The 22,832-nt window shown below is 35.2% G+C and overlaps 1 protein-coding gene and 1 non-coding gene across 5 annotated transcripts; both read right to left on the bottom strand.

Moving 5' to 3' along the window:
• Positions 1-6,991: 6,991 nt before the first annotated feature.
• On the bottom strand, positions 6,992-22,558 carry RpL27 (ribosomal protein L27). Of its 4 annotated transcripts, none has more exons than XM_089090893.1 (4): positions 22,440-22,558; positions 13,358-13,579; positions 11,680-11,822; positions 6,992-7,081 (listed from the first exon to the last, which is right to left on the bottom strand). In XM_089090893.1, exons 2-4 carry the CDS (start codon positions 13,574-13,576, stop codon positions 7,033-7,035), a joined length of 411 nt encoding a protein of 136 aa, XP_088947019.1. In that variant the 5' UTR covers positions 13,577-13,579; positions 22,440-22,558; the 3' UTR covers positions 6,992-7,032. The 4 variants fall into 4 exon arrangements, with proteins under 4 accessions (XP_088947019.1, XP_088947017.1, XP_088947016.1 ...); XM_089090891.1 differs by having other exon boundaries at positions 22,429-22,536; XM_089090890.1 differs by having other exon boundaries at positions 22,383-22,470.
• Positions 8,795-9,002, bottom strand: LOC148951447 (small nucleolar RNA SNORA53). Its single transcript, XR_016141923.1, has one exon. It is a non-coding gene; the product is annotated as a small nucleolar RNA SNORA53 (small nucleolar RNA).
• Positions 22,559-22,832: the final 274 nt, after the last annotated feature.

Below are 22,832 nucleotides of genomic sequence, written 5' to 3' on the forward strand. Positions count from 1 at the left end.
GATTTTAATGCTGATTTCAAATATATACGTTTCGAAATATATCAAGTTTAGTTTTACCCATCGAAAGTTACGCGCCTGAGAAAATTTGGCTGATTTTAGAAAAAAAGGGGAAAAATCCCCTAAAAGTTATAGAACCTTAATGAAAATCACATCATCATATTCAGCGTATAAGAGAACCCTACTGTAGAAGTTTCAAGCACCTATCTACAAAAATGTAGATAACCCAATCAAAATTTTGAGATAGACATTTTGTTCAGCATGGTCGAAAATATGATAACTATCTCAAAATTTTGATCGGGCGACTTTGGGGACAGTAGGGTTCTCTTATACGCTGAATATGATGATGTGATTTTCATTAAGGTTCTATAACTTTTAGGGGATCTTTCCCCCTTTTTTTCTAAAATCAGCCAAATTTTCTCAGGCGCGTAACTTTCGATGGGTAAGACTAAACTTGATATATTTCGAAACGTATATATTAAAATCTGATTCTTTTGATGTATCTATTGGTATCAAAATTCCGTTTTTTAGACTTTCGGTTACCATTGAGCCGGGTCGCTCCTTACTCCTTACAGTTCCGAAACTAACCCAAAATGTTGTTATACCAGTCTTTTTTTTAAGCAAGGTACGTTTGAACATAAGTATACAACGAAAGGTTATTTAAAAACAGTAAATTTATTTTCAGAAAGTACATACTACCTCTTTCACGTCGTCGTCATCATTGTAACAATGGCCACTAAGTATCAAAACAGTCTAGGCCAAGGTCACAGTTTCGAAATATTTGGCCTCAGGATGTTAGATCACCAGTATGACAGCTTAACCTAATTGCAGTTTCAGAAGTAGAAAAAGAGCATCCTATATATGAGCCTATCAGAGCTCACAGTGGTCTAAACACCCACTTTTTAACATTGTTAAAGATTTTAGTGTCAAATCATTTAATGAATTCTGAACTCCATACATTTTTTTTTATAGTGATATATTTAATTAACAAAAAGTTTAAGTACAAAAAATCAATATGATTCACCCAAAACCAAACGGTTGACGTGGGGTGAAACAGGTAACAAAAAAATAATACATACATGTAACATCATTCAAATACACTATAATAAGAAAGAAAGATAAAAAGAGAGAAAAGAAAGAAAAAAATAAATAAAGAATAATAATAATAGTACAGGGACAGCAATTACATACCATATTCATGTTGTGGGGTCGCACTCACAAACCAACAAACAATTACAACTTAATTTAAATTAAATGAAATCAAATCACCTCCAAAACAAACACAACTAGAATTCATACTTACTTAATAATTGTTCTTTCGATTTTTCTTTAAAACCACTAACATTTTCTAGTTTCTTCATATTATTATCCAAATTATTCCATAAATTTATACCCATTATAATAAAAGGAAACGTGGACCTGGCAGACACAATAGGACGAGTATAATAATCATTTTTACCCCTAGTATTTTGGTTATGTATATTCCATCGGCTGTAAAACCAACCATTAAAGCACTCCGGCAGCTGCTTCATATTGTATCTATACATAAATACCAATATTTAGAAAAGATGAAGACCCGCCGCTGGCAGTATCCTAAAATCCCTATAGACTTCTCGAACCGATTCTCTTTCTGATTTTCCTGATAATACTCTAATAGACTTGTTTTGGATAATTCGCACAGGACTAACAATTGAAGAAAATGTACCCATGTATACAGAAGAACAATACAAAATATAGGGAAGGATTAACAAAAAATAGAGAAGCCTAAGTATACTAATTGGAAACATATATTTAAGTTTACGAATCATCCCCAAATTACGCGATAGAATCCGGGATAAAGTTTCAATATGGGATCGGAAACTGAGAGTCTCATCTATAATAATGCCAAGATACTTTACTGCCTTTTGACGAGCAATCATACCATCTTCATATGCTATATGCTGTATCCATGGATAATAATTCGATGTCCTCGAAAATATAAGAAAATTACTCTTAGAGGGGTTCACCTTTAGCTGATTCACTCTCAGCCATCTTGAAACCACATTTAGCGATTCTCGTACACTCTCTGGGAGCAATCTCTCTGACTTTGTGATCACCACTAAAGAAGTATCATCAGCAAGCATAGGCACTTTAGCCGTGCTATCCTTTTTGACGATCTCACTCATTCTTGTTTCCAGTTTACTAACAGACTGTGGAAGATCATTCACAAAAATTAAAAATAATAAGGGTTCAAGTACCGAACCCTGTGGAACTCCACACTCAAAACAATTTTCATCAGAACCCATATTACCAATTTGAACATATTGTTTTCTACAAGACAAAAAAGAACGTAAAAACGAAAGAGCTGGACCCCTAATCCCATAAGTTACACATTTCATTAACAGAATATCATAACTGACCGTATCAAAAGCCTTTACAATATCTAAAAATACAGTTGCCACTTTATACCCATTATCCAGCGCCAAATTAATAATGCTAGTCAAATATATGTTTGCTTGCTCAGTAGTGAGATCTTGACGGAATCCAAATTGTGTAGGAGTAAATATTTTCTGGTCTTCCAGGTACTGATAAATTCTGACCAAAAAGCATTTTTCTAGTATCCTAGACATAATGGGTAAAATAGACTTATTTCTATAATTTTCAACATCACCAGTATTCCATCCTTTATATATTGGTATCACTTTCGCTGATTTAAAACAAATCGGAAAAACTCCCTTTTAGACACTGATTAATTAATGAAACAAAAGATTGAGCAATCACATCCCAAAGTATTTTTATTACTCTAATTGAAACAATATCAGAGCCAGAAGCGGTACCTTTCATACCATAAACAATGCTTCGAACTTCAGATTCTTGAACTGGGAGTAGATTAAGAGATTTCCAACTTATTTTTAAGGTGATTTTTAAAAGCGGGATCGCCTGGTTGGATTATACTCGGCTCAGTCATTATCCTTCCAACTGTTGAAACATTATTGGAAAATTGTTCACGAATTTCCTCGGGATTTTTAAGTCTGTTTCAATCTGTACAGAATATTTCCTGAGTGATTCCTAAAGATTATTGTCCTAAAGTGCTTTTTATCAAATTCCATGTTTTCAACGGATATCCAGATGCTTTTTCAAATTCTATTTTATAATAATCTTGTCTAGCTCTTCGCAGGAGTCTGTTTAGGGCATTACGATAACTCTTATAAATTCGCTCATTTATATCGCAAGGATGTCGTACCCTTTTCTCATAAAAATTATTCTTCTTATATATCGATCTCAATAAGCTTGGAGTAATCCAAGGCGTCTTCGAAATTTCTCTTCTACTGGTGTTAATATTCTTAGAGCATTCTTCCAGGGATTGCTTAATAATTTGGTAAAAGACTCTGAACTTAGAGTCAATATCCGCAGAGATTGAAAACTCTGTATTCCAATCCTTATTGGCTAGCTCATTTCTACATTTCAGAAGTGCATCTTTATCGAGCAGCATCCTCAGCTTGAGACTGCTCTTCTTTGTGGAATTTTTATTATGAACGCATACCGAGTAACTTGCAAATACACCAAAATGATCAGAAGTATCACTTATAAGAATACTAGGACTACCCAACATATAATTTCAAAGTATGTTATTCAAAAATTTTTATGATGTACTTGTAACACGAGTACTAATATTAATGGCAGGGAAATAACCAAATGTAATTATCAAGTTTAAAAATTTGTCTGTAATTGATCCATTATCCAATAGATCAATGTTAAAATCTCCCATTATAAAAATAGGACTTCGATGTGGGATCTTTTCCAATTGTTCTTCAAGTAATTCATAAAACTCAATAAGAGATCCTGACGGTGGCCTATATACAACCAGAACATAACCACAACGTCCAGACAGCTCTAACTGCAAAATAAAAGACTCAAAAACCATTTCTTTATACATTACAATATCGTCTCGGACACTTGCCCGTATATCAGAACGTATATACGCTGCCAGTCCCCCGTGTCGGCGAAGTTGACGATTTTTCATGTAAAGATTATAACCTGAAATATGTAAAAGTTCCGAATTATAATCATTTAACCAAGTTTCAGTCAGTTCAATTACCTGAAAAATAGATAAACTGGAAATTTCATTTATAAAATCTTAACTTGAATTCAATCCTTGCCAATTCAAATGGAACACATTAATTCTGTCCGAAACATTACTACATGCCATCTGCATTTGGTTTACGAATAAATATTTAGAATTTTCAAAGTCCAACCTATAATAACCACCAGGCCCACCACTTCCATCAAAAATTTCATTATACCTACTTTCAAAATTTACCTTCTTGTTTTCCAGCCCCAATGCGTTAATTTGTCCTGGAGGAGACTCCAATCTTTCATCCAACATCAAAGCCAAATAGACAAATTTGAGTACGAATCCACAGGGGGACACAATTCAATAAACTCTAAATATAAATTATTTACATGCTGCCCAATAACAATAATAACACCAATAATAATAATGAGATAAAAAAAATAACAACAGCAGAAAAATAATAAATAAATATTAAAAAAAAAAACAAAAAAAAACAACAACAAAAACAATGACTCAAAAGGGTATACCCTGCATATTGGATGCCTTCCAATATTTACATTTCTTCTAAGCTACAAACAATCAACTATGAACTATATGAACCATCAACCATGAACTCCTTCAATTTCCCGCCAAAATTTATTTTTATCACCAATTAATCACCAGCTACTTCTTAATCAACGGGAACATGAATTCGGAACATGAATTCGAACAATTATTTTTGTCCTCTTAAGCTTCACTAATTGCCGCTATGTTGGTTACGAAATGATTGATTATTCGGTGCATAATCAAGTTCAGGAATCAAATCGTCTGGTGAGTATTTAGCACGTGTTCCGTTGGGGCGATTGAAAAGTAACACAGGCGGAAATGTTTTCGAGATCCAAACGTCTATTCCTGATTTGCGTAATTTCACCCTTTTAATCAACAAATCATTTCTTGCTTTGCGAACTTCAGCTGGGACATCATCACTGAGGTAATATCTCGGAACGACGACACTGTTTTACCTTTTAATTTCTTGGCATTTTTCAAAATATCAATTTTCGATTTTTTATCAGATACTTCAACACGAATAAATTTCTGTTGCTCACTCACTTGGGTTACCTTGAACGGTGGGACTGGAGCCATTTCGAGTCCTTCCGTAAGAATACTTTTGAAGATATCCTTCGCATTTTTTTCAGATTCACAAGAGACATTTCATACAATAATATTCTTTTCCAGTTTATCAAACTCCAGCCTGGCCAATCTTATGCTCAAATTATTTGACTCTTTACTCTGAGCTATACAATCATCAGACATTATTTTTACTTGATTCTTTAGATTCTTTGATTTGCTAAAGCTTCCTCACTCGCTCATCATTTTCAGCCAGCTGCCTTGCAAATCCCACATGTGATATCTCCAAATCTGCCACTTTATCTTCAAGTCCCTTAATCCTATTTTCTAAAGAATCTATCTTTTTTTCATTTTCTATTACCAAACTGATAACAGTATTTAGACTCTCCTTAACTGCTGAAATCGTGAATTCATTTGTAGAATCAGTGCTACTAGCAGTAACGTTAAGATCACATTCCCTTTCTCTCCTTCAAGTGTTTTCTGTATCATCACCAATATTACGAGGTTGCTTTCTTTTACGTCCCATGATTAATTTCAGACAACAAAATTAAATTTAATTATCTGCTTACCTCATTAAGGACCATTTTTTTTTTATTCACATGGGTCCATTACGTGCAATTTGCTAAGCCAGCGTTAATTTGGGCACGGCTTTCACCCCTCTTCGTAAAAAACTGCTCCAAATAATCCAAATTTCAAATAGAAAAAAAAAACAATCCGAAGTGCCACTTAGAAAATCGTAAATCCACTTGTCATTAACACTAGGCACCCCAATCAAGGGCTTAATCAATCAAACGCATAGTCGCAAGCAATATGTTAACAGCTGGAATTCTGCACATGGGAAATTCCAAGTTCGAATAAATTCCAATAACTTTCACAATATAATTTAAATTCCGTCAACTTATAATCCTTAGTTTCCGTTATAAATTTAATCTGCTTTAGATGTTCACCTGATAGCAACTGGATAGCAAAAGTCAACCAAACTGTCCTTAGTAATGTTTCAAGCTGAACAAAAAGAATTGAACAATAAATCATGTGAATCTCTGTTTATTGCATATGTTTTTTCACCAATTAATATCCTCGAAACAAAATCCTATTTGAATTGTTTCACAATCACTTGCTGAACTTTTTGTGCAACCTCATTAAGCTCAAAGTTAAAACTTGTTTGTGACCTTCCAGTTCAAAGCCTGAAAAGCATGAAAGCCTGGGAGTATCATTCATAAGATACTCCCAAAAAAAAATGTGCCTCCAGATTCCAAATATTTGTCAAGGCCAAATTGACAACGTCTATTATAAAAAATACACTAAGAACATTATCAATGGTCACTGCTAAAAGCAAACACAAATTTTCCCCATCATACGATCGGTGCATTGTAATAGAAATCAGAAGTAAGACTGCTTTTTTAAGGACATGGTCAGATTAGCCTAATATATATTGTAATTTGAAGTGAGAGGCCCAAAAAGGAGATCTATTCCTTTAGCAAAAGTGAAAACTTTTGGAAAATATGCCTAGTGTGTTTTACTTCAAACTGATGACAAGCTCCCACAATTTCACCTACAGAGCCCGTAAACAAATGCAAAAGACCAATAGAAAATAAATAAATCTGGTCCATGTTTTCTTTATTCTTGTGATTTAAATAAAAAGCTTAGAATTGCAAAGTGATAAAGGTAAATCTGGTAATTACCAGCTAGTATAAGAAAGGAGGAAAGGGAGCGAAATATTAACATAATAAGAGTTGAAGTCTCAGCATGTCGAGTGTCGGGGTATGGGCAGGATACACACTTCATATTTAAAACTCCTAAACACAAGTAATATACCAATAAGACAAAGACAAATTTGATGTGCTTTTTTTATTCCTGTGATTCAAATAAAAATTTTAGAATCGCAATCTGGTAAAGAACCATCTAGATTTTCCAGTCTTGTACCTAGAAAAAAAAGAAACAAGACTTAGAATTCTACAACAAAGAAATTAGGAAACAAAGGACCTATTTCTGCCGCTTCCTTGCGACATTTTCAAACCAATAAAAATTCTCATGCTGGGAAACAAAACTTGCTACCACCCATAATTCCCTGCTATACTACGCTACTATCCACCTCGACACCACTTAAACCTAATGACCTTACATTAACTAGACCACAGATATCATTGAATTAACATAAAGAAAACAGATATGAGTTAGATCTCCTTTGGGTAGCTTGTATACGCTAGCAACTAACACGTTAAAATTAATGAGTTGCAGCTTTGACACCATGTCTTCACTGTATCACTAATATTATTACCAGCTATTTCATCTTTCTCACCCACAAAGAAATAAATCATGGTAATTGCTAAAACAGCTCTATTTGCTGTCAATGGTGGAACAAGGCACTTGCCGAAACCTATTCTTTTATGAGAAGTTGGACAACACTCGTTCTCCTTAAGGAATATGGACGCAATATTTGTGGAGGAGTGGTCAAAATGAAAGAATTGCAGATTTGGGCTGCTGTTTTTATGTAAGGGAAGAAGGGTCACCCAGCCATTCTCATGGGTCTGCTAGATCAACGTTGTTAGTTTAATCTACACAAAATCATTCGCAAGTATCTTGACCGTAGAAACCTTTCATCATCACATAATGCAACGTCACATAAACGCTGGCCTTGCAATCCTATGTCCTTATGCTGCCGCGAGTACGAGAATTCGCGGTTAAACAAATTGCCACGTAGCAACTGAATCCCACATGCCAGGCGACGCAGGTAAATACCTGGTCCTGTTGTAAGCAAGCACATAAGAAAGGTTAATACTCTTCCTTTTTTAAGTCACCTTTAGCGCTTGTTGCAGGGAATGACTGCCTGCTTCCTTCATTCGATTGGACTTTCGGCCATCAAAAATAGCGGCTCAAAAAACTATAAAAAACACACCTTTATTACTCTTATTATAACTAAGAACAAAACCCTGATATTCCTAACATTCTTTATCATTCTAATAGGATTTGCCCTAGGGATAAACAAAACTCCCTAGGTAGGATAACCTTGAATACAAAGACGTAATCATATAAAATCAAAAGTGATCAAACCTACTTTGCCCCCCTATTTTTCTTCCTTGTTTGGTTTTCGTTTTTTTTTTTTTTTTTTTTTTTTTTTTTTTATAGCAAATAATGATAACGTCGTAGGAGCTACAGAATCGGGGATGCTCCGATTTTAGATCCAAAAAGGGCCAACCCAGGTATCAAACAACCAATAACTGACTAGTTTTAGCGCAAATCCCCGAAGCCACATTTGGATTCTGAAATAAAACGATATCACACGAAGTTTATAAACAACAGAGATAGTTATATAGGATATATAAAAAATTTTTCTTACAATACCTTTCAAAAGAAAAGAAGAGAAGTTGTAAAAACTTATTCAGAGCCAAAATTTAAAGCATCAAGGTTATTTCTACCTAGTTCTGAAAAACTCCAGGGTCAAAGTAGCAAAAAAGCTTTTTTTTCTTTGCAAAAAAAAAAATTACCTTTAAATTGGCAAAAGCCTCAAGAAACTTCAAACAATCATAAAGATAAAAGGTTAGGAAAATTAAGTCAACAATATGATAAACCGAGCAGCCCTTTGAGAGCATGCCCCCATTTGTCTCATTTCACAATGAAATAATAATTTATATTAGGCATGTCCATTCCCAAGACTAATAGTCATCTCATAAGAGGCAAAGTCAAAGACTAAGACAAGAGATAGCACATGGTCTCAGAAAGAGGTATATTACTTTCACACACTTATGACTCATTCATCTTCGATATCCAGCCGGTAAAGCAAGTGGTTAACGTTGGCCAACCCTATGACCTGTGCTAACCCGAAGATGGATCTAAGGAGTGTGTGAAATAAATATCCATATCAATTTTTTAAATGAGGCTGCATTTACCATGGCGTCAAAAAAATTATAGTTTACACTTAGGTACAAATAGTAACTGACAAATACTTACAGATACCAGCAAAGACGTGGTCGCAAAAAATTACAACAAAGTTTCATAATTTCAATTTGCACATTCAAGATTAAAAAATGGGCTTGAGGAGAGGATTGTAATTAAGGAGAAGTACTGAACTCTGATATGGCAATCCCTTCTAACATAAACAAAAAAGAGAAATTAGCTATAAGCGGGGAAGGGGGGACTTCACCTTTTCTAAGAGAAAATTCCGTCATTCAGCTTATACTATACTGGCCACTAGGCTTTTAAATTTAGAATAATTTTTCAGACACTAATTCGAGCAAAAATCTTTTCTTTTCAATAAAAATTGTCCCTCGCGCACACCTCTCTATAAACATTAATCATAAAAATTTGGTGCTTGTGCTCAAGTGTATTCATTTTCTTCTAAAAATGTTTTCATGAGTCTTCCCTATTAAAAGCAATCTTATTCAGAACATTTGATATTTACAAAAGAATTATAATTACTTGTGGAATAATCATAAAGTTTCTTGTTATTAATTGTCAGTTATAATCCTATGATAGTTTAACAAATATTGTTTAATAAACATGAAGTGACAATTTGAATAAATTGATAAATATGACAACACTGTCTTCCAACATAGAGCACCATCGTCATTAGGGTTAACTTCGAGAAATGCCAAATAACTGCCCGCTTTCTAAACATCCGGCTTGCAGCGGTAGCTAGCAACCTAGTAGGAGACGATCACGTCCCATACTAAAAAAACACAATAGCCCATAACTCCTAAAAATAGTCAGATCGAAACACAAAATATACTATTAGAATTGCCTTGTTCAAAACCCTACGTAGCAAACTTACAGCTCCTTGGCTTGAACTACGATATTCTGCATTCAAGGCATCTTTTTTCCGTTTTTCTCCTCTGCAGCTAGCAAGGCACTGGAATATCATAGAGAGCTGTTGAAGGTTCATTCTAAAGGAAATTGCTATATCTAGTGCCTTTTGTAATAAAGTTTTTAAAATAAAATCAATTTTTACATAAAACTACATTTTTGTTCAACACTGTAATAGTAAATGTTATAAACATTCTCTTGGATACGAAGATCAAAATAGGATTTGTAGCCTTATAAAAAGCATGTAGATATAGTTTTATAAAATGCAATAATTTTTTTTAGGGTTTTAACAAAAAATCTGATTTGTGAATTGAAACTCGAATAATTCCTGAAAATTTTAAATAAAATAATTTTATTTCATCTCTCAGTTCAAAGTTATAACTATCTCCTGGAACAAGTCTTTTTGAATTAACTCGTTTGCAGTAAAGGCCTTGGACATCCGTACTGTATGCGTTTTGTCTGCAGTCCGAGAAATCAGTATTGATTTTGCATGCGTCTTTTGAACAATTTTATAATACGAGTCTTGCAATCTCTTTAAAAAGAGAAGGGTGTTGTAAAACCCAATTCAAAAGGAAATTTAAGACATTAAGCTTCCCTCCATCTCATCTAGAAAATTTCAAGGGTCCAGTTTTTTTTTTTACTTTGCAATAAATTAGCAACGTTAGCAACTGAAATCTCATCAACTAACTTCAAGCATCCATAATGGTAGCAATAGAAATAAAGTTTATGTGCAATTTTTGATGGGTTTCGTTTATTATCATACCAGATTCAAACGAATGAAAATATTTCTCGATTGATAAAAGTAGGGTTTTTTATAGAGACCCATCCATAATAGGACTTAATTAATGCCGATACTTTGTTAACGCTAATATGAACCAATCAGAATTTCTTATTGAATTTTCTGATTGGTGTTAGTCAATTAGAAAATTCTACGAAAAATCCGAGTGGCTCAAATCAGCGCAAGCAAAATTTTGGTATTAGTAAGATCTCAATGTGAATAGGCCTTAATGAACTTAAAAATATTGGCAGCAACACGTCCTTCAACCTAGGCCATTTTTAAGTATAGCATTTTTCCTTCTGCCACAGAGAATTTAACAATATCCTAGGATATGCTTGTAAACACCCAGATATAAAGTCATGGAAACACATAAATGCCTAATGTACTTTTCGAAGGTAATGTTTATTGTTAGTGAAAATTAAGTAAAATCCCAAGATCTTGGAGAAACCCCCAAAATTTAGCAGCCCTGTTTTTCGTTACTTTAGGTTGACAACAAGGAGAGTTCAGGAACCCTTTAAGAATACGAAAGACTGCCTATATTTTAACAAAAATATACAAGCAAGCATGCACATGGTCTCTTTTGCAAAACACAAGACTTACAACCAAGGTACCTTTTCTCCAATAATCTCAAATAATGGGCTGAGATTCCAGGAACGTTTTTTGTTGGATTTTCAAATTCCTGCATTTCTTTTCTGGAAGTTTTATGAGTGTTTTTTTTTTTGGCAGTTCAAAACTTTGAAACATTTAACGTGTTTATCAGCAAAATAAATATTATTAAAAGGAACTATGAGCATGCAACCCAAGCATAGGGTACCCCTGTGCTGTAGCTTATATTAGCCAGCCTATTTGGTCATACAACCTAGGTTGAATTTCGTTCTGTTACCATGTAAAGGAAGTAAAATATTGTGAAAACTTTCAACTGGAAATAAGTCAAAAACCTTACTTCTCTTCAAGTTTCTGTCTACAGGAAAATTTCACCTTCTTCTTCTTAATAGGGTCCTTGATGGCATCTTTATTCAAAAGGTTCTTGTCAAATTGAACTTCAACACTGTATCTTGTTGGAAATAGGTGATTGTAGTTCATTACCTATTGGAATTCAAAAATACTTGATTATAAGCAAAAGTAAATAGAAGATTATTTTGAATTTTAGAGCTTGGAACCTTTACATAATATACAGACAACATGTTGTAGCTACTGTTGTAAATACTCTACACTTGTAGCTACTGGCACCTCTGTATTTTCCTCTAACAAGACTGTGGAAATTGGGAAGGAATATCTAATAAATTTTTATCTACAGCAATGACCACAGAGAATTGGTATGACCCCTTTAATTGGGCTTACCTGTTTTCCAAAATGACAAAAAACTCCCAGATTCTACACTTATGAAAAACAATGATGCTCATTCAATAAGGCAATTTCTGAGGTAGCTTTTAACTGATTTGAAGGTTCATTTTCTATTGAACACTAAATTCGAAATTCTGTATATTCATTTAGGTCATTAAGAAATAGCAGAAATTTACTGTAGAAAAAATCTGCTATTGGTGAGATTGCCTTCTACAACTAGGCAGACAGCTCTTATTTGAAGTCTAGAAACATCATGCACTGCCCTGCAACAACAAGTTGCTAAAAATGTGAGATATCACAGAGGTATTTGATACTTTAAAATTGACTTGCAACATTGGTCAATTTGACCAATTCAAGAGCTACTGATATCTTCTTTTTTACCTACAAATAGCAGTAGACAAAAGAAGGTCTACTTCATTCATCATTCCCTCAGTTTCTGTGACAATAAGTTTGAATTGAATGGTCATGTAAAAACAAAATATTATTATTTGACAAGAGGACATTGAGAAGCTGAACACAGGTTCTCCAGCAAACTGAACTTGCTTGTATGATTTCGTTGACATCAAATTACTTCAAGCTCTATCTCATAATTTATTAAATCAAACTTTCACATCATATAAATTATTTGAAGGGGTTCAAGTTATTTCTAGAGGGTAACTTCAATCTTGACGAAAATCACATTTTTAGAACAGTCCCAAGGCGAATAAATTTGACTATATTTTCTTCATGCTCTGCTTTTTAAATCACCACTTATTTTGAAACTCAAGGCACTGCTTGCAACATGTACAAGCAAAAGCAACACTTGACTTAAAAATCATTATTTTTGCAAAATTAATCCCAATTAAGAACAAGAGACAGTCTCAACGAAATAGAAATTGCCCAAAACCACGTATATTGACTGTTCAATGATCTTATCAGTTGTTATCAGCAGCAGGAATTTAGCTTCTACTAGAATACCACATATACACACCATTTTAGTTTTTTTTTTGTATGGAAGGAATGTTGCACCTTTTTTAACTGGTGTCCTGTGCCAGATAAGTTACTTATTTAACCTAGTTTTCTTATAACACGCTTCCAGAAAAATTGTATCCAAAAATGCACTAGGTTTTAACCCCCCCCCCCCCTGCATATGGATAAGACCACTGTGAACCAGCATTTATGTGAATTAATAACAGTGATAATTTCAGGACTTTTATTCAAATTCTAATTAAAATACTAGAAATTCAGATATGAAAATAGAACTGAGTTACAAAAGAGGAATAAGTAAATATCACTACCTTAACAAAGGGCTTGATCTTGGACCTCTTAGCAATTTTGGTTTTGGCCATACTTTTTGTGACTTTCCTTGGGTATCTTTCAATGCCAACAACAAGAGCATGGCCATAAGGTTTTTCAGATGTGCCATCATCATATGTTTTAACAACAATGGCTTTCCTGCCAGCAAAGCGTCCTCCAAGGAGGAGGACAACTTTACCAGATTTCATAATCTTACCCATCCTCTGCAAGGAAAAGAAGAAAGAGATTAGTTCTTGCTTTTTGCCAGACTGGATAAATGTATCATTTATGAGCCAAATTCAAAATTACGAATTCTGCCTCCTAAATTTGGAGAAGAAGCATTTGTAAACTCTCACATTAAAACTTAGTACCTTACAACTCTACTGTGCATTAATTTTTGTCCCACAAAACAATTTGTAATTTGGCTCATCACAAGTTCCTACAGAGGAAAAACATAAATGTACAGGCAAAACTTGAATAAGGGAAGACAAATAATTGATTTGCTGTTAATCTTTCAACTAAGCCTTGCCAAAACATATGAGAACTGGATTATCTAGGACATGCTAATGCTAGTCAGAATTTATAGATAATCTAGATTGATTTATAGGATAAAACTTTATTACAGGTCTAGTACCAACAATAATGTACATCAATCTACATCATAACTAACTATACTACATTTATTGATGATTTCCAGAGGTAAAACTTTATGCACAACAATTCACAGAACAGCTTCCTCAATTATTACAAAGTTTACATAGCAAGAAACTCACATATAATCTCATTAGTTGTTTTCACTAGTTGATCCCAGTTGTTTTCCCTAATTTATGGGTAATTTTATTCAAATTATCAAATAGTGTTATCATATTATTCCCCCCCCCCCCATGACAAAAACTCATATATATACCTGGTTCCTACAAGGACAATTTGAGGGTATTTTAAGATATATAAAGATCACAAAAGAGAAAAAAAAAACAAAGAAAGGAAACAAGTACACAGACTCAACAAAAATTCATGGAATAAAAGTTAACTGCAGATATTTTGATTGTGTAATTACATAGGCCAAAAAAAGGTTCTGCTCTTAGTCTGGTAATATTTAAAAATTCTATTAGAGCAGTCACTCAACAGATTCCACCATACTCAATTGAGCCATATATCAATGCAAGTCACTTGTCTTGTGCTGATGATATTCTTCTCTTGGCTGATAATCTTGGGGCACTCCAGAATGCTGTTGATGTTGTTTGCTCTGGACTGAAAGAAATCAGTCTTTCAGTTGCTACTTCCAAAACAGAGTTTCTTGTCTTTGGACCAGAGATTACATCCAGTGATACAATCCAAGATGGTCCCACCATAATCTAATCTTCCAGTTCACTTGGATATTTAGGCCTTCCATTTAGAACTTCAATTAGATCCACTAGGCAGCTCAAAATTGATTCTTTGAAAGAGAAACTATGGTCAGCACTGACAGCTTCATACCATGACAGCTTCATCCTGGCCACTCTTTAGTGTAGACTAGAGCCATCAGCAATAGTATATACAAAACTTTGTGGATATTACTACTACTACTACTAACATCTCACCACAGTACCAAGCTGCCTGGGACAAACATGGCTATGCACATTCCTCCATCCTAATCCATTTACCCTCCCAGGAAGTTCTCAGATCACTCAAATCTTTGCTTAAGACATCCTCCCACCCCAACCTAGGATGACCTGTTTTTTGTTTAGCCCTAGACAGTTGGCCAAAAGGACAATCTTTTACAATTAGTCACCCTTCATCTGAAGAACATATTATAGCTCATTAGAGCCATAGAAAGCAGGATTTAACCACACTTTTCATTTAGGTTTTGAATCGCTTAAGACAGCTAAAGCTCCTCTCAGCAAAAGCAATAGTCACTGGTAATGTCTGAAAAATCATCAAAAGCCTTTGAATGCATGGGAAAATTTTGCATCACATGATACAAGAGTTGAAGTAACAGTTGATGGTTTCTCAGACATTCCGAGTCACTTCTGTTTCCAAAGGACTAACTCACAATCGAGTGCACGTCTACCCCCGTGAAATCTCTCGTAAACAGCAACAGCGTTCACAAATTCATTAATATTTAATGACTTGATGTTAGCTGGCAAAAGCCTTCCGATTTTGGAAGATGCCTCCTGATGGCGCAAAAATCTTTGATCAAGTTCTTCAATAAGTGAAGCAAAGTAAGGTTTGAACAATGACTCGCAATAAAAAACCTTGATGGACTCATTATTGTTGATGGACTTTCAGTGGATAGACCTTGGAACAGCCAGAGCCACATTTAACTCTTGTGCAAGCTCGTAGGCTTTCTGAAAAATTGTTTTGTTTTGAATGTAGTAAAGTATCAGAACACAGCTTAATATGCCAACAGCACTCAACTAAGTCTAAATCTTTGGCTTGCAGCGCCTTAGAGACAGAGAGCATTATGGCACTTACAAACTCTAGCATAGCCATTGTGAACATAAAACTAAATTCGGTTGCTGCTGAAACCAACGCATTTGCTTTTGAAATAACTTCCGTATTGCACAGTATGCTACCAACTATTTCCTCAAGTATGGAAATAATTGCACAATACAAAGACATAAAAACTAAAATGCAATCATGATGCTCCATCCATCTTATTTTGCACAACTTCACAAGCTTTCTCACAGGACAAATGACAGCAACCGCTTCTACAAACATATTTGTTATTTTTGGTGAGGATGATAAAAATTATATAATCTGCTGAATAGTAGCAAAGGTTGACCTTACAAGTCCTACCCTGCTAGTTTTACATAAAGCCAAATTTAAGCTTTGCAATGAACAGTGGGTGTAGATCACATGTGGATATTTTTTCCTAATTTCTGCCTGTGCACCATAATACCAGCCTGACATGTTGCTGGCCCCATCAAAACCAACCCCCACAAATTTCTCCATTTTTAAGGCATATGCAATGCATTGGCTGATGATTTGTTCTGCTACTGCAGAGCCAGTGAGATTTCCACAAACAGAAAATCCAAGAAACCACTCTTCAAGTAAAGCACAAGTTTCATATTAGTATCTGACTACAAGAACTAACTAGAACTAATTAGGCTTGTCAGCATGTATATCAATAACTGTAGAACAAACCTGAAGAATCCTTTGATGCTATATGCTGATGACTGCAAGCTCCAACGACTGGCCCAGAACAACCTAAATCTGTCAACTATGCAAGAAGATCTGGACAGACTATGTAGATGGTCATCGGATTGGTGTCTACAGTTCAATGCCTTAAAATGTAAAGTTCTACATCTTGGACAGAATAATCCAAAACTTAGGAGTTTGCATATCACATAGGAGACGCCCAGCTTGAGGCAGTCAGTGAGGAGAAGGACCTGGGGGTTATTGTTGACAATGACCTGAAGTTTCACTGCCACAAACAAGCTCAAGTTGCCAAAGCAAACCAAGCCCTTGGCCTCATAAAGCAAACATTTACCGCCAGGAAGTTGGGAGTGATTACAAAACTGTACCAAGTCACAGTCCATCCTCACCTGGAATTTGGCAAGACCCTAGCCTCTCCGTACTATAAGATGGATGTGAAAGTACTTGAGAGTGTCCAAAGAAGAGCAACTAAGCTTATCTTTGCATTCCAAGACAAATCTTACAAGGAACATCTCACCTTACTCAAACTCCCTACCTTAGTATACCATAGGAAAAGAGGAGATGTAATAGCAACTCGTAAGTTGCTAGAAAATGACATATTAAGTCATGTCTTTTCCCCATCCTTCTCAACTACCACAAGAGGACACACCAAGAAGCTGCAGGCCCCCCATTGCATCAAGCAAGAGCACCAACAGTTCTTCTCAGTCCGTTCCATCCCACTCTGGAACAGCCTATCCAAAGCCACCGTCCAATCTAAAACTCCAGATGCCTTCAAGAAAGGAGTTGATCAAGACTGGGCCAACGCTGAATGGAGGCTGAACTGGGATGTCAAATCATAACCTTGAAACACCAACAGCAAGATTTCTACAGGAGGCTCAACACCACCTTATCTTGCTGGACATGTGATTTAAGGTAATTTTCTTTCTTTCCTCTCATGTGACCTTTCCATTTCAATGCTTAGCTTACACTGGAATTATAGCAGCGTTCAAAACTTTGAATGAACTATTGTCTCTTAGTCCAATTCCTTATTGCAATTCATTCATTGCAGAGAAGCTAGTGCTTATAGCTGCGGGGGTTAAATAGTGAGAAAAATTCCTTGACATCTTGTTTGATTACAGGAGGCAATTGCACGTTTGATGATAAAATAATGATATAAGCTTGCTGGAGAAATGGATAGCCATTTAACAAGAAATGAAAAAAAGAGCAGGTGTTGCAAATAACTTAAAAGCATGAATATTTCAGTACTTACTATATTGGCACTTAAAATAAGATAAGAAATTTCAGGGGGGCCCAGGCTGCTCTGCCCCCCCCCCTGGATACGCTACTGACATATTAGCAACAATGCTTTTCAAAGCCTATGAAACAAGAAATGACAGAAATTTCAGGTGATGTATAAATCATATCTGAGTCAGTTGTTTTGTGGTTTCAGTGCTGACTAAAGTACAGAATAGTCCTGATGGTCTGCAAACTGGTTTGGTACCCTACTATTGGCTATGTTGGATAAGGGTTAGGGTAGGAAAACAAAACTTTCAGGGATGGGTCTACAGGCTAAAGTATGTTCCAAGAAGGTATTTTAAAGTACCTAACTCTACTCCTCCCTCTAGAGGGTCCTGACCTTTGATGACCTTTAGGGGAGAGTGGTATATGCAGGGACGGATTTTGGAAAACCTCCAAAATGTATGGTTAACAAAATGGTTTATAGCTCAAATGAAAGCCCCCAAAAAGGAAGGGTGTCCCATTTGTCCCACTAAGTACCAGGGGGTATATCTTGGGACACGAGGTGGTATGCTCTGGAACATTGTAAAAAGATTCATGTATTGGTCAAAAACTTTGATTTTTTTTTGCTCTTCCAGCTCTTTCAACAGTCCCAACTTTTCCTCTAGCCCTGTCACTCCATGCTTTCTTATCTTTTCTTTTGGATTCTTGTTCTTCAATCTGTTTTTTCACAGGAGTGTCAGTAAGAATCTTTGTAGAGACTTTCTTCCTGCCTTTGCCCCTCAGTACACGTGGCATGGCTTTCACAACTGCAAAACACATGTGGGACTTGTGGTTGTTGATTATCAGAAGCTTCAGGTTTTCAGGGGAAGCATGTGAGTAAATTTTGAAATGTTTGAAATATTCCAAAAACAGTTCTTGGTTTACCCATCCAGAAGGCAAGGCTCCTGCAGCTGTTAGCAGGAGCACCAGTTAGCATGTGAGGTTAAAATTTCTTGGGAATATAAGGTAGGGGGGAGGAACTGCCTGCTGGCTGACATGGTTCCAACCATAGTCACAAGCATGCCATGCTCAGCTGAGTTTACTTTGTCCATCATTTCCATACCCTTCTTGGCAAAAACTTTTGGAGGAACATGAAAAGTGGTGACTGAGTTATCATCATAGTTGAATATGTTGCTTGCTGTAAATGGAGTCTTCTTCAAAACTGACTGCAAGTTGGAGGAAAACTTCTGTACATTGTGGTTGTAAAAGCTTGTGGTATGCCCCAAACTTGTTGCCTCTGGCTTTCTAGGTGAAAGCTCTGGGTTTTCAGCCTGAAATCCAGCTAACCAGTCTATGCTGGCTTCTTTGGAGTCTGTCCAGCTGTCTAGGATAGTCTTGTTGTTTGCAATGGGGTAGTTGTAAGCAAGGGTTCTGGTGTGTCAACTGGTCAGACCATTACACATTCTGCTTGCTTGCAGCAAGTATTGAGAGTGATACTTCTTCTTCAGGTGTAAGAATATTAGCAAATCCAAACTGTAAGAATTCATATACTGTTGGTGGTAGGGGGATGAGGGTGTTAATATGCCTACTCCACTCAGAGAGAGAGAGAGAGAGAAAGAGAGAGACAGAGAGAGAGAGAGAGAGAGAGAGAGAGAGAGAGAACTTAGGTTATTCTCTAAACCCAATATAAGACCTGAAGATAAATACAAAACATAGCCCCAAGAACAGCAAAGCTGCCTATGGGCTGTGGATAGATTCTATCCGTAAACATGCTATTTCCAGCCAATGCAACCCCTCACTGTTTGCAACATCACCTCAAATGAATCAACTTTATCATCCTTTTCTCTCCCCATCAATTTTGACCAAAATTGATTCACTCGTAGAACCATGCAGTTACAATTTGTGACTTTAACTGCCCATGCAATGAAAGAAAAAGAAAAAGATAGCCAAAAGGTATTTTGAAGTATCTACCTTAACTCTTTCTCTCTCTAGAGGGTTCTGACCTTTAAAAATTGGTAAATTTTTTGCAGTTCATATTATTGAGTTATTAATACAGTAAACATACCACACAGTGGCTTTTTATGCTCTTTCCAAATATAATAATCATTTATTCAGAAATAAATTTTACCCCTGTCCCTATATATATACCAATTCAGGATATATATTTGCACATTAGATAGGGGGGGGGGGGTGGTAAATTTTATTTCTGATGTAAATGAGGTAAGTTTAAACTTTACCCCCACCCTCCCTAATGTGCAAATATATACGCTGAATTGGTATATATAAGGGTGGGGTTAAATTTGTATCCAACAAAAATGATTATTATACTTGGAAAAAGCATAAAAAAGGCATTGAGCAGTATGTTTACTTTATTCATAAGTTAATAATATGAACTCTGAAAAAACTTAACAAAAAGTTTCAACAAATCTGTTATAAAAGTGAATCCTTGCAAAATAGATCTTCTGCTTAAATGAAGTACATTTTCACAACTAAAGCCAGAGAAAAAGAAACTGATAACTAAAAATTAAGGTAAAAAGTTGTCTTGTCAAAATAGGTTGTTTGGTAATTTTTTTGTTATTCATATTATTCCCTTCCAAATAAAGTAAACATACCACTTGATGCCTTTTTATCCTCTTTCCAAATATAATAATCATTTTTGTCAGAAATGAATTAAACTCTACTTTAGCTACTTTTGGCTATCTTGGGAAGGGGTTAGGTTACAAAATTGAAACTTTCAGGGATGGGTCTATAGGCTAAAGTAAAGGCCCTGGGAAATTACTATCATAATTATAAATCAATACTTACCTTACACAACTTCAGGTTTTAACCTTAATTACTAAAATATATTACAAAATCCTATTTCCGTTAATAGCCATTTAATTTCTTCCCTTAGCTGATGTTGGTTATTGTATAACTAACAGATAACTGATAAGGGTTTTTATTTAAATCAAACAAATAAATAAATCAACCACCAGAAGCAAACTTGTTATTTCTGGTTATGGTATAGTGGAACTGGGTTTGTGATGTCATGAAACTTTGCTTATCATAACCCCTTAAGGGTAGCTTGCAGGTGGCTCTTGGAGACAGCAGTGGTGTTGATAAGCCATTTAAATGTTCTTAATTAGTGAAAGGATTTGACAAGAGATAGACCAGTAAAAAGATCCAAATCATTTTAGAGGACAAATTATGTCATGGGAAGATGTTTTTGGAATCCCCTTGTCCCCAAATTGAAAAATTTCAAAAATTATAGTTTAAATACTTTTTATCATGATTGCAGCAGTAGCTATAACCTAGAAGATATTTTTGAGGACTTTAGTGGACAAATTATGTCATGGGATGATGTTTTTGAAATTCCCCTTCACCCCAAACTCAAAATTTTCTAAAATTCTACTTTAAAACTTTTTAAAATTTCTAATACACTAATAGATAGTGCTAAAAACATCAGAATTGACTTTAGAGGACAGGTTATGTCACAGGAAGATGTTTTTGAAATCCCCCTTCATCCCAAACTCAAAATTTTCCAAAATTCTACTTTAGAAGGTTTTTAATATGTTTGTAAAGAGGATTGTGGAATATATTTTAATAAACAAGGTAGAAAAGCTGAAGTTGAGTAAGGTAAGCAATGATTTATAATTATTATAGTAATATAGGATGAAATGTGAGCCAAAACAACTAGTAGGGCCTAATGTGCAATAATTTGCATTATATAGAGTGGGGGAGTGGAGGTAGGTACTTCAAAATACCTTCCCAGGATATACTTTAGCCTGTAGACCCATCCTTGAAAGTTTCATTTTCCTAAACCAACCCCTTTCCATGATAGCCAAAAGTAGCTAAAGTTGAATTTTACCCAAATATATATCCTTAATTGGTATAGGCCTATATAGGGGTGGAGTGGTAAAATCCATTTGACAGAAATGATTATTATAATTGGAAAGATCATAAAAAAAGGCATCAAGTGGTATATTCATGTAGGCAAATTTGAGGACCTTCTAAAGGGAGGAGTGGAGATAGGTATTTCAAAAGGGCATCCACCACATGGCTAATAGGCCTATGGGAGTAAAGTTCATTTGTGATGCAAATGGATGTTATATTTAGATTTACATGCAATTCTAGGTATATATTTACATATTAGGGGGGTAGGGGTATATATTCTGTGAATATATAGGCTCTAAGAAATTCACAAATTTCTTAGAAAAACTGAAAAAAAAAACAAGCAAAGAAGTAAAGATAAAGGCTCTCCCCCTGCAAAATGTGTTGACTAGGACTGTTCTACATATAGCCTAATGGAGTAAGAATTGTTTTCTTAATGTTTCCTTTTGTCCAGCTGGACTCCTAGGCTTAAAATACTGGCTAGCCAGTTGCCTAATATTAAAGATTTGTATATATATATACTGTCAAATTAGCCATCTGGTAGTATCCTATTTCAAAATACCTTCCTTGGACATACTTTAGCCTGTACACTCATCCCTGGAAGTTCCATTTTCCTAACCTAGCCCCTTTCCAAGATAGCAAAAAGTAGAATTTTACCAGAATACCTTCAATAAATAGCCAGAAACCCTTTGAACAGAATGTTTTCAGAGAATATAGCTATTTAACACGAGGTTAACCGCTGATGTCTTGACAACTGAGCCTCCCATCGGGATATCTTATCTATGCTTACACTATTATTCTAGCCTAGCATGTAATCCTTACAATCAGCGATTAAAGTTGATAACTGCATAAAATTCAATAATAATACATTATATTTACTGGGCTGATCTTTTCTTCCGATTCGTTATCCGTTTTCTTTAAATACAACTTAAACCAGCATTGTCTATTTGTAGTTATAAAGAAGCATGACCAAAACGTGTCTTAGTCAGCGATGCACCACCGAAATTTGTTGACGACCATCTATATCATGCTGTTTCTTAGCCTTTGAATATAACATTTAGCATACCAAGTGCTGCCAACCTGGCCTGGAAGAATTTACCAAATTTGAGAAGAAAAATTTACTAAATCGTATCTGTTTTTACTAATTGCTAAAAAAATGTTTGCGCGTGCGACTGCCGCCGCGCGCGCACCATCAAGCATCGATTTTAACTATAGGAGGATAATCAATAGAATTTTCACAATCTTTTTTCTTTAATTCTCTTTTCCTCTTTT

The sequence above is a fragment of the Artemia sp. Qi Xiang Cuo genome, chromosome 6 (genome assembly GCF_049724085.1).
Source record: "Artemia sp. Qi Xiang Cuo chromosome 6, ASM4972408v1, whole genome shotgun sequence".
Lineage (NCBI taxonomy): Eukaryota > Metazoa > Arthropoda > Branchiopoda > Anostraca > Artemiidae > Artemia > Artemia sp. Qi Xiang Cuo.